This window comes from Penicillium oxalicum, chromosome I (assembly GCF_001723175.1).
Source record: "Penicillium oxalicum strain HP7-1 chromosome I, whole genome shotgun sequence".
Lineage (NCBI taxonomy): Eukaryota > Fungi > Ascomycota > Eurotiomycetes > Eurotiales > Aspergillaceae > Penicillium > Penicillium oxalicum.
The window spans coordinates 407,858-419,678 of record NC_064650.1 but is presented as its reverse complement, the minus strand read 5'-3'; the positions used below and the strand labels follow the sequence as shown (position 1 = coordinate 419,678).

The window sequence follows — 11,821 nt, the reverse complement described above, 5'->3', positions numbered from 1 at the left end:
CCTAGCCTCTGTGGGTTTCGGCTGGAATGAAATTATTCAGACAACCAATTTCAAGTTGAAGATACACTGAGCAGTGGAGATGACCTACCGAGCAAGCTTTGAGGTGTTTGCGGGGGGGAGGCAGAATATACATCGGAAATGTGAAATGAGTGAAGTGGAAAATCGCCGTTCGTAGTTTAATCTTTTCTATTTCTAAGGAAAAAGGGCAACTTTTTGACACGGCGCATGAATGATTCACTTGCACATTTCTTGTGCGCTGCCCGCTACATATCCAGCTTGATCAAGTTGGATGTCTTGACCCGCGCTGCCTTGCAAGCTATCATGGAGGTGTATGGCTTCAAGTTAGAGAGCGATCAAGGCAGCCAGCCCCTTGCGCTTCAGGAATTGAGGGCTTCAGTCAAGTCCCGGACGTGCTAGTCGCACTCTCAGGACAGAACTCTCCTTGTGTTGTGTTCGCTGGTCCGCATAGGGAGAAGATCCGGGGGGTCGAAGAACAAAAGGCGTGATGAGATCATCCGCCAAGCTTTGGGGTAATGATGATGAATGATCTGATGGTGTCGCACATACTCCAGCGCGCCCGAGATGTTCATTTCAGGCCAAGTCCACCAAAAGCCCGGTCGATCTCTTCACCCTCGTCACGCGGGACCATTGCGGGGAGGCTCGAGGATCCCTGGTCGGCAGACACGCTGTCCAACAGGCTACCTGCCCCCTCGGTCTTGGATGGCGACAACGTTGCGGCAACACTGGGCTGCAAGAGCTTTTCGTCACGGTCCAGCCATCCCGGCGCCACACGTCGCTTCTCTGCCAATTCTCGCTCCCGAATAGAGTCTTCCCATGCTTTGATAGCCGACTCTGCTTCCGCTTTGGTCTTCTTCAGGTGTTGTTCCAGAGACTGGCAGGACGCGAGAATCTCGTCGGGATGAGCTGCATGCTCGCCCGTCGAGGAGAGCACATATCGAGGCTTGGCATCGGGGTTCGCAGGATCTACGAGGACCGATTGCGGCAGACTTATCGGGACTGATTTATACGTGTAGGGTAGCGTGACAGAGGCGGGGAGATTGATAAAAGGCGACACTGTGAGAGGCACCTGAGCCAGCAGCAGATGAGGACCTGTTTCAGATTCAACTGATCAGAACACAGCTCCAATGAGATGGGAAAGTTACCACAAGGAGCGGTGTCACTAACGATAAGTATCATACATGACTGAGGAGCAGAGATAAGCGTCTGCGAGAACTGTAAGTCGAGATGAATGGGGAAGTAGGTCACGGACGTATCGCTGTTCGCGACAGCCTGCGGAGAGATTATGACGATATTCACCGCCCCGCAATGTCAATTCCCCGCCACTGAACTCCACTCTTGTGAGCTGGTACATTCAGGGCGGAGTCGATGTAAGTTAATTAGTACGGTGCAAAGTACAAGGTGTCAGTACCAACATTTCAACTCTTGGGATCTTCAAAACCGGCTTCAGGCCCCCAGGCCTGCACCTCAACTGGACTGAGCAGGTACTCACACCTACATAGAAAAGATCCGTGCGGTACGAGACTTGACCTAGTCAGAGAAGCCTCTCGTAATCCCTCAGTCACCCCATGTCATGTATGCTGGCATCAGGCGTGCATGGCACGTGTTTCTACATGACTACACACATGCTGTATTAGGGGGCTATGTTTGATGTAGTTTTGTATCAATCTTCGATTTGAGATTCGAGGACGTGCGGACAAATGATTGTATTGTATATCCTTCCGCAGGGATGCGGCGCTGCCCGTCGGACGTGCAGATGCGGTCCACTGGCCTGCTGTACCAGCCAACCAATAATGCACTTCCCTTGAGGCTGTTCAACCCTCAAGGAGTCTCGAGAAGTACCCAGGTATTGGCCTCTATTTCTCCCAGGTTGATGAATCTTCGTGTTCCGGTCGGTATGAATCATGACGGCGCTCCGTCAAAAGGATGGACTACTATAGTTTGTGAAGTATACTTGTTGCCCACCTCCCATCCAATTCAACACCCACGATGGTTCATCATTGTTGAATAAATCTAGGAAAAGACATAGACACATTCTCCAGGCAGCCAGCGACATGACCTACATACCTAGAAAGATTTAGGACGTATTCAAAGACCGATCGGTTGTACTACCCGACGCGGCGTCATACGCACACATGCTGTAGCCGAGAATGCGACTATACTGCGTGGCGAACAAAGCTTCCTGCGCCACACGGTCATGGTCGCCAGCAAGTCAAAAAAAAAGACTCTTACGTCCTTCCAGTATAGCTCTGAAATATAGTCATCGATGATATACCGGGTCCTGTATATGCCGCACCTAATGATGGTCCAACTCGGGGAATATCCAGGTAGCCCATGAGACGGTGCAAGATCCTCAAGTGTGAGCTTCGTCGAAGAAGTTCAGATCCTTGGGTCGCTCTTCTCCACATGGACGGGCCTGTCTGTACCTTGAATCGGTTCCTTTTGCGCACATCCAATACAGCACCCAAGAGAGATCTCATCCGGATCATGGTGATTTAGGCTCTAACAAAAATCTCCTCTCAAGTAGTTTTATGGTAACAGTTCTCGGTCAAACCTTCCATCAGTCATGAAGCTTGATCCTCCTCGTTGACTCCCCCGCCGAGGCCACAGCTGTACAGCTGACGACCTGCAGTGTTGATGATCCCTGATCAGCCCGGAGCTGAAAACTGGCAAGCTGCTCCATAAATCGTGAGACTGTAGTTGATTGCTTCTCGAGGCGACCCAGACAGAGTGGATCGGAGTCTAGCAGCAACAGTACTAGACTGGTCCTTGAAGGTCCAGAATGGAGCTTAGTTGAGCAGGAGGCGGCCGAACCTCACCCACTGTGTCAATGTGATTCTTTTTTTTTTTTGCTCATTCCTCCCTTCTTCCTCGTCGACGCCTGTGTTGTTTTTCTTCATCCTCCACCCATCCCCCCCCCTCACACCCGCTGACTGATTCCATCACAAGCTGTGTTCTCTGCGCTCTTGCCGAACCTCCACTGTGTGGCTTGGTCACCTCACATCTCCAAGGCTCCTTGGGATCTTCGTCCCGCCCGGTGTAAATCCCCGCCACTCCTCCCGCACCGTCAGGCCTCGCCCCTCTCCTCCTTTTCGACGCGGTCTCCCCCCCCCCCCCTTTTCCAGCCTCCCTTACTTTTGATCCTCACAACCGGTCGCAAGGTTCCGTACTGGATCAACCGTCGTCATCATGGATCGAACCCTCGCGCGCGCGGTGACCGAGAAGAAGCCGGTTCCTGAAATCGATTTTACATTGCATACCATGGAAGATGGCACTCAGGTGTCCACAATGGAGCGCGTGGTCAAAGGTAAGACCCTAGCATCTACAGAGTATGGTCAATTTCTGGTGTTGCGCGGTCACTGATCCCCCCTCGTCTTGCCAATGTGCAGAGGTCCAAGCCCCGGCCTTGAGTACCCCTCCGGATGATATGTTCTGGTCTCCCGAGGACCCCTCGAAACCCAATCTGCAGTACCTCAAGCAGCATTTCTACCGTGAGGGACGTCTCACTGAAGACCAGGCACTATGGATTATTCAGGCCGGCTCAGAGGTCTTGCGATCAGAGCCCAACCTGTTGGAGATGGATGCGCCGATCACCGTCTGCGGTGACGTGCATGGTCAATACTACGACTTGATGAAGCTTTTCGAGGTCGGAGGCGACCCGTCGGAGACACGCTACCTGTTCTTGGGCGACTATGTGGATCGCGGCTATTTTAGCATTGAGGTATGACCCCCTCCTCTCCTCTCATGAGCGAAGCCGTCAACCCATTCGGCAGAGTCACACTCCCAAGAAACTAACCATGGGTTGCTCATCGTTGAACAGTGTGTTTTGTATCTCTGGGCCCTAAAGATCTGGTATCCCAACTCGCTGTGGCTGCTGCGCGGGAACCACGAGTGTCGCCACTTGACGGACTACTTCACCTTCAAGCTGGAGTGCAAGCACAAATACAGCGAACGGATCTACGAGGAGTGCATCAAATCTTTCTGTTGTCTGCCGCTGGCGGCGGTCATGAACAAGCAATTCCTTTGCATCCACGGTGGCCTTAGCCCGGAGCTGCACACGTTGGAAGATATCAAAGCCGTACGTACAGAGGCGCAGTTGTCAAATGGACCTCCATGAGGAACCCACTGCTAACCGCTTGTGAAAATGAGTAGATTGACCGTTTCCGGGAGCCCCCAACGCATGGCTTGATGTGCGACATCCTCTGGGCCGACCCTCTGGAAGAGTTTGGACAAGAAAAGACTGGGGACTTTTTCATCCATAACAGTGTTCGAGGCTGCTCGTACTTCTTCTCATATCCTGCCGCATGCGCGTTCCTCGAGAAGAACAATCTACTCTCGATCATTCGAGCTCACGAGGCGCAGGATGCCGGGTATCGCATGTACAGGAAAACTCGCACAACGGGGTTCCCTAGTGTCATGACGATCTTCAGTGCCCCCAACTACCTCGACGTGTACAACAACAAAGCTGCGGTGCTAAAGTACGAGAACAACGTCATGAACATCCGTCAATTCAACTGCACCCCACACCCTTACTGGCTGCCTAATTTTATGGATGTGTTCACCTGGTCACTGCCGTTCGTGGGTGAGAAGATTACCGACATGCTCATTGCGATCCTCAATACCTGCTCCAAGGAGGAGTTGGAGGAGGATGACACTCCAGCCACCACGTCGCCTTCCGGACTGTCTTCGCCAGCCATGTCCATGGATCCCGAGTCGAGCGAATTCAAGCGTCGCGCCATCAAAAACAAGATTTTGGCCATCGGTCGTCTTTCGCGTGTCTTCCAGGTCCTTCGCGAACAGTCTGAAAGTGTCAGTGAGCTGAAGACGGCAGCTGGTGGCCGTCTGCCCGCGGGTACCTTGATGCTGGGTGCAGAGGGAATCAAGCAAGCCATCACCAACTTTGAGGATGCCCGAAAGGTCGATTTGCAGAATGAGCGTCTGCCTCCCAGCCAGGAAGAGGTGTTTCAGAAAAGCGAAGCGGAGCACAAGGCAGCTATGCAGCGTGCTCAACAAGAGGCCGAAAATGACGCAGGCTTGGCGACCATTGCACGCCGGATTTCCATGTAAGGAATCATTCTGACCCAATAACGTGCACTGATGAGACCATGACTAACGGATATCCTTCCTTTCCAAAGGTCTGCCGGTTCGGGACGTAATCGTCGCCAGCGCGATTCCCGCGAGAGCAACAAGGAGGCGTAGGAACACGGAACAAGCTGAGCTTGTAGTTTGAGCTAATTTCACGACACGATATATGCAATTCCCTTTCTCTACTGTTATTCCTCATTCTAGCGGCGTACTCTTACCCATTGCTCTCGGTCGCGAAAGCATCGCATCGAGACTTTGATGTCAACACCAGGACCAGACACTTTTCTGGGAGGCTGATTCGATATACATGGCCAATGACACGGCACCCGTTTTCTGTATGGTTCACTGTTCTTTGTTGTAAATATGAAATCAGTACTTTCTTCATGCGGATTGAATTTTGAAACATTAATGCTGGCGGCAACGTCGAGCACGTCAAAAAATCAACCTTCACCCCCAAGCCAGTTGGCATCCCAATATCTACTCAATTCGAACAAAAATCTTTGGGGAACAATTTTCATCATGCACACCAACAAGAGGAAAGGTACAGAATCCTCCATTTCATATCATGATTAGTCTGAAACCCATGGAACCTTGCAGGTCACTGACCACCTCGTGACTCGTGAAGGCAGCTGTTTGTTCATGTGTAGATGCTGGGTGGATCGGATCATACGCCAAGCCTGATGGGTCCGGCCTCACTTCCCGGCTTCATCCTCTTCCTCCGCCAACTCGTGACGGTCAATTTCGCAGCGGACGCGCCCACGGCTCTCTTATCTTGGATGCGCTCTACCATGCCTCTCAAGGTGCGAAATACACTACAAAGGAGCCTTTCCCGCTCCCTGGACAACGCGGGAGTCTTCTTTGCCCGTCCTGCTCAACCTGGCGCCGGCAACTCACAACCCGCGCCAGAAGCATAGAGAATACTGTGACACCGCGCCGAGGTGTCCATGCTCTTCACAACACACGGTCGACTTCTCAGCGAAGCTTCACTACATCCCCTACGATAACGGCCGGGAAATATGTGCCTCCACAGTTCAAGGAACTCTACAATGCGCTAAGTGAAGTCAAGGATGCGGCCATTGAGCAGGTGAGCTTGAGTCGCTTATCGCTTGCGCTGCGTGGTCTGGAGTCCGAGGAGCCCTTGGTTCGAGTTGCTGGTGAGTTGCGAGACCGAGCTTACCCTGAAACGACCCCATAGTCGTTATCGCTGTACCCCTACAAGTTCACTTGTCGCTAATTGTCGCGTTCACGGAATAGTCCTTGGACTGGACAACGCAGAGGCTGCGCGCAAATTGGTTCGGTTGCTTCTCGCCGACCCCCTCGGACCGCGCGAGGCATGGGAGGATACACTAGAGAGCTATGAGTCCGATCCTTCTCGTGGGTTGCTGATTCGGTACGTCGCAGCCGGTTTTGATTTGGTCTTGTCTGGTTCATGCTTACTGACTGCGAATGTCCAAAATCCAGATACGGCGAGACGTCCGATTCCATTCCCAATGATCTCCTTCCTACAATTACTATTCGCTCGCCCCTCCTCAAGAAGGGCAACATTGAACTTCTCGTTAGTTCCATTGGCTCTGATCCCAAAGCATCTGGTGTGACGCTTTCTGCCGAGTCATTCCTCGTGCCCAACGTCGCTATTCCCACATCTCATTCCGGGCGCCAGAACTTTGTTCGATATCCCGTGCATTACAGTATCATCTGTGGAACCGGCGTCGATGGCCTTTTGGGCTTTAGCGGCCTGATGGGTCGATCTAACCTTGAGAATGAAGTGGCATCTGTTCGTGGCGCCATCAGCCTCTCTGGGGCGGGTCAAACCCAAAACAAGAGCGGGGTCTCCTTTGTTGATCTCGATCGCGCGACGGCGGCTCTCGATAGGATTCGAGAGTCGGTTCAGAATGCATCTGAATACGAACGCGGATGGAATGGCAGCGGTGTTCAGCCTGTGATCGACTGGCTGTCGACGGTCTCTCGCAAGGAAAGAGAGACTGCTTTGAGCCCTGCACTCGCTCCGCTTATTGAGTCGCTACTGAATGCGGCTGAGAAGGGGGTCACGGTTCGGGAGGCTGAGGCACTTCGCGAGCAAGCAGAAGGTACGGTGCCCGCGGAGGTTCGGTCTCAGCTTGAGAACGAAGTCAGCGTGTGGGCTGAGCAAGCGCATTCGGAGCTGCGTAGCTCGCTCGAGGCAGGGTTTGCCAGTCCTCGCTGGCGCGGACTGGCATGGTGGAAGCTGTTCTGGCGCGTTGACGATGTGAGCATGATTACTTCCGAGATTCTGGACAAACGATTCCTTCGTCGTGCCGAGCGTGAGGTCATTTGGACGTCCGGCAAATACCAGCAGGCGGGCCTGTTGAACACTCACGTCGGATCTGTTGCAGCTGGTCCACCGACGTCGGCTCTTTGGCCCACTCAAATCTCCGATATGCGCAGCAAGCTGCTCTACGACAGTCCCCTCTCTGCAGGCTCTGGCGCAGAGGTCTCGTCTTCTTCAGTGTCTCCACTACCACCTTGACCTCTGCGCTTTCCGCGCTGACATACGCCGCCGTTCCCTCTGCGTCAGTCTACGAATCCTGTACTCTGGCAGCAGTCGGTCTGATCTACTCGTTGCGCCGTCAGCAAAAGAAATGGGATGTTGCACGAGACTTTTGGGAGGAGGAAGTCCGGGATGAGGGGCGCACAGCATTACTCGAGACCGAAGCCCAACTGCGCAAGATTGTCCGCGAGGGCGGCAAGCGGTTAGAAGTTTCGTCGGATCGGCGGATGCGAGAGCTCATTGCACACACGCGCGCAAGACCCTTGAAGAGGTTCGGGCATGAGTTCCGTCATCACGTTCAACCTTATCCACACCAGTCCCGGAAAGTCATGTATCTGTATGTGTGCCTTTTTTTTCTTTTTCTTTTCGCAGCTAGACAGCAGTCTTGATGTACAATACGAATTTCTGGTGGATATACTCTCCGACGTACTCTGATTCCAGTATCTCCCGCGCTGCGGGGATGTGCCTGGTTAACGACTGGGCTCAAGTCTTACAATTTCTTTGCTTTGCTTGAAAGGGGAGCGGGTATATTCAATGACTCTGCAAGGTGTGAAAGCCTACAGTTAGGGAAATATTATGTTCGTGTAAAGAAGATCACGATCTGTTCGAAAGGTACCCTCGACCTCCTCCTTTCCTCCTCCTCCACCTGCAAATCATACTCGGTTTTGATCGATCTTGACTTTCGAATATCCATCTGCGAGTAACGAACCACACCCGCACTGGCGATCATGAATCCAACAAGCTGTACCGGGGTGATCGTCTCGCCCCAAAAATGAGTCGAGACCAGCATGGTCAAGACCGCCTTGGGAATACCGCAAATGGTCAAGGTGAGGGATGAGGTATGTCGAATCAAGAACACGGCCGACACATTCAGCAGAAACGCGACGAGACAGTTGCCGAACAGAGTCGGGGCCCCCCAGATCTGGATACAGTCAAAGATGGCCGGGGGACCATCGACCAGCATTGCGGCGAAGAGACAGAATACCATGCAGACTGGCGCAAAGTGGGAGTGCGGTGAGCGGGTCCATTTTGACTCCCGATGGACTGAGGAGGAGTTCGGAGAGGGCGAGACGGATCGCCTCGCTGGCGATTCCGGCGCATTGGATGAGGATTCCGACGGTGTTGAAGTGGACTTCGCCGTAGGAAGAGATGAAGACACCGAGGCAGATGACCAGGATGGTGAGGAAGATGGCGAGGTCGATGCGTTAGAGGCCGAGAAGGTTGCCGACGAGAAGCATGACGACGGGGCCGATGGACTGGAGGGGGGGAAGTGGGGATGAAATGTCAGCATGAGGTTTGCGATTGATGGTTGCAGCGTCGTCTCGTCTTTTCACTAACCTTGAACATTTGAATGAATGAGACGCTGAGAAAGGTATATGCCGCATTATTAAACACCAAATTGAAGCTGAAGCTCAATCCAATCGGCACGATGGACGTAAGGAAGAGACGACCACTTAGCAGGGTGGATTTGCTATGATCAATGAGCGAGGTGGTCTGGGCGAGAATCTGGGTGACGATGGTGGACAGAAAGAGATGCCAAAAGGTCAGAACGGTGGGAAAGGGACCCTGGATCAAGAGGGCTTTGTTGAAGATGATGACGGCGGCGCTGAAGGAGATCCATAGTCTTTATGCCGGAGGTGGTACCGTAGATGTCAGTTTTGGCAGAGTTCAATCAATTCCATGCATTGAGAGAGTATGGATAGGTTTGGTTTTTGTTCTTTGGGGGAGGGGGCCTCCCACTCCATTTGAAATACAAGCTATCAATCACGTACAGGCAGTAGAAGACGGTCACTGCGCCCTCTCGGAGAGAAATCATCCTGTTTCTTCTCTCGGGTTGAAAAATGGCGACATGCTCTAGTGCATTTGAAGTCGAAGAGAAGGAAAGGGAGTTCGAAGAGAATGAGAATGGATCTCCCAAGCCCTAATGCGCCTGGACAGACCTTTGCCGTCCGTATAGGAGTCGAGTAAGGTCCGTGAGAACGCTTCCCACGAGCACCCAAGGGCCAAGGAACCCAGATGCCGAGGAGAGAGGGCTGAGGGACGTGAATTGAGTTCACGGAACTTGGGCGCAGTCGGATCCCTCCAGGGGGAGGAGATGTCAATCTATTAAAAGGAAAAGAAAGTGGAAATGTCTCTCAACGGTTCCCACTGAAATCGTTGGTCAGCATTTGAGGCTCCGACTAAGGTTAGCGTTTGCTGGGGAATTTGACGTTCCTCCAGTGGACTCTTCATGCTGTTGACTAGACAATGTCTACTAGACAATGTCTTGTCGACAATGCCGTGGACCTTGTAGTCGATCAGAGTCTACTACCTTTCGATGATTACTACAAAGGATACTGCACCCACTTAAAGTAGAAGCAGTACGAGGCCTCTAGAGGTCGGTATCTAAGTAGAAAAAAGGGGTCTTCGGTTTATCCGAGGCGTGGGGATCTAGTATCATCTCTTTTCTGTCGAGTCAACATGGTGCGATTCGATGGGGAGTGTTGATGAAAGGCCGATTTGGGTGTCCGCGTAGGGCAGCAGCAGCACACCCCGTCGATCCCATTTCGGTCACCTTGATCCAAGTCCCCCTCCCACTTGTGACCCATTTTCACTATTCTCTGGAACCAGATCGCTTGCTGAATGATCAATGATCATTGCTGATGGCTGATTATTTCAGGACCCGTTCCACAGCCCGTCCGAGCTGAACGTGGGGCCCAAAATGGACGAGTCGACCTGCCTTTCACGTGGCCCATCACGTTTTTTTTTGCAAGGCCCCTGAGTTGGGATCCTCAAGGATCATCTCGGCTGCAGTACTTCACTGCTGACTTTTGAACCACGCTGGACTCCACTCCAGTCGTCTCTGTCCTTTCTTGACACAGTACTCTACACGAGCTCGTCTCGTTTGACACGTTCAGGGGATAAGGCTACTATTCTCTCCAGTACTGCACGAGCGCCACGATTGCCCCTCCCACCAGTGAACCAATGGTTATGCTCATCATTCGCCCGTGGTTGATGGGAGGGTCCAGATTAGCCTCTTTCTTCTCCTTCTTTTCCTCTCTCTCATTTCTTCTGGATCCGGTCGCTCGTCCTCGAGTCCTCATTTGTCAAGTTCCGGTGCATCTTCCCCCCCCTCGGTTTAGATTGCTCAATTGAATTGTTCGGCACAATTCAAAGGGTCGGGCAATAATCGTCCACCATACATCGCCTTCCTGGCTTGAGGACTGAAGTGCTACGGTACCAAAGTACCACTAGACAAGTGAACACTGAGCGCTCCATTGATTGAACGAGCGTCAAGAATCCTCCCAAGTCTTGACTTTTACCCCTCTGACACTTGGCATTCTCAGGTAAATGCACGGGCGCAATCTCCCCTCCCATCTTCAATCCAAACCCCCCCAGCATTCAAACGGGTCCATCTCGCCAAGCGTCGGGCCCCAATGCGCTTCTTCCTCACTCAAATGTTCTAAGCCTTTTGGCCCCAGTGGGGGGGAAATGCAAATTAGCCTCTTCGGCACGCACCCTCTCTCTCTTTCTCCCCCCTTCACCCTATTATGGGGATATCTCTCTCTCTTCCCATCAATCCCCGTTAAGAATGCCTGTCATCATGTCATGAGCATACTGAGGTAGCTGATGCCAAGTCGGGAGATCCCTTTTCAGCACCTCGCCTCTGATCTGGACACGGACATCCGGACAGGATGCGGATTGGCACGGGGTCGGCCATGCTGCCGGCACTCTCGGAGCTGTCGCAATGTGGGCATTGCTTCCGTAGTTCGTTGAAAAGGCTAATTTGGTACTTTGACATCCTCGTCTTGTCAGGATTGACTGTCGATGGGCGGTAGATCCCTGCATTATTCGGAAATCGCTCACCTTCTGTGTCGATTGCCAATCCGGACATGCTTGTGTACACCGTAGTATAGGGAGTAGTCAGTGACGACTAGTCGGTATTGCGTTACTACCTATAATCTATCTATACTTCAGGATGTCAGGCGGCTTATCAAACCTCGGCCACAGTCCGTCCAGTGTTTGACCTCGAACGGTAGTGATTGTCCAATGTGAATGGATATCCCGCCGTGTATCGAATCCTGATCATGGCCAGATCCGACTGGACTCCCGTTCTCATGAGGAATGTTCATGATGATCCAGGTGAACAGGTCCTGGTCGCTGTCCGCTCAGATCAACCTCGACTCCATCACTGGCCATGGATGTGTGTCT

The 11,821-nt window shown here is 52.5% G+C and overlaps 4 protein-coding genes across 4 annotated transcripts; 3 read left to right on the top strand and 1 right to left on the bottom strand.

Moving 5' to 3' along the window:
• Positions 1 to 586: 586 nt before the first annotated feature.
• POX_a00138 (uncharacterized protein) lies at positions 587 to 1,372 on the bottom strand (the record flags this gene model as incomplete). Its single annotated transcript, XM_050109086.1, has 2 exons — positions 587 to 1,110; positions 1,186 to 1,372. The coding sequence occupies 2 exons, from the start codon at positions 1,370 to 1,372 to the stop codon at positions 587 to 589; spliced, it is 711 nt and encodes a 236-aa protein (XP_049972854.1).
• Positions 1,373 to 3,207: 1,835 nt separating this feature from the next.
• On the top strand, positions 3,208 to 5,217 carry POX_a00137 (Serine/threonine-protein phosphatase 2B catalytic subunit; the record flags this gene model as incomplete). The annotated part of the gene is made up of 5 exons (XM_050109085.1): positions 3,208 to 3,325; positions 3,408 to 3,739; positions 3,839 to 4,096; positions 4,171 to 5,081; positions 5,154 to 5,217. The coding sequence occupies 5 exons, from the start codon at positions 3,208 to 3,210 to the stop codon at positions 5,215 to 5,217; spliced, it is 1,683 nt and encodes a 560-aa protein (XP_049972853.1).
• Positions 5,218 to 5,622: 405 nt separating this feature from the next.
• On the top strand, positions 5,623 to 8,910 carry POX_a00136 (uncharacterized protein; the record flags this gene model as incomplete). The annotated part of the gene is made up of 6 exons (XM_050109084.1): positions 5,623 to 5,644; positions 5,751 to 6,257; positions 6,358 to 6,493; positions 6,565 to 7,419; positions 7,476 to 7,967; positions 8,418 to 8,910. 6 exons carry the CDS (start codon positions 5,623 to 5,625, stop codon positions 8,908 to 8,910), a joined length of 2,505 nt encoding a protein of 834 aa, XP_049972852.1.
• Positions 8,911 to 9,471: 561 nt separating this feature from the next.
• On the top strand, positions 9,472 to 9,555 carry POX_a00134 (uncharacterized protein; the record flags this gene model as incomplete). The annotated part of the gene is made up of 1 exon (XM_050109083.1): positions 9,472 to 9,555. The coding sequence occupies one exon, from the start codon at positions 9,472 to 9,474 to the stop codon at positions 9,553 to 9,555; it is 84 nt and encodes a 27-aa protein (XP_049972851.1).
• Positions 9,556 to 11,821: the final 2,266 nt, after the last annotated feature.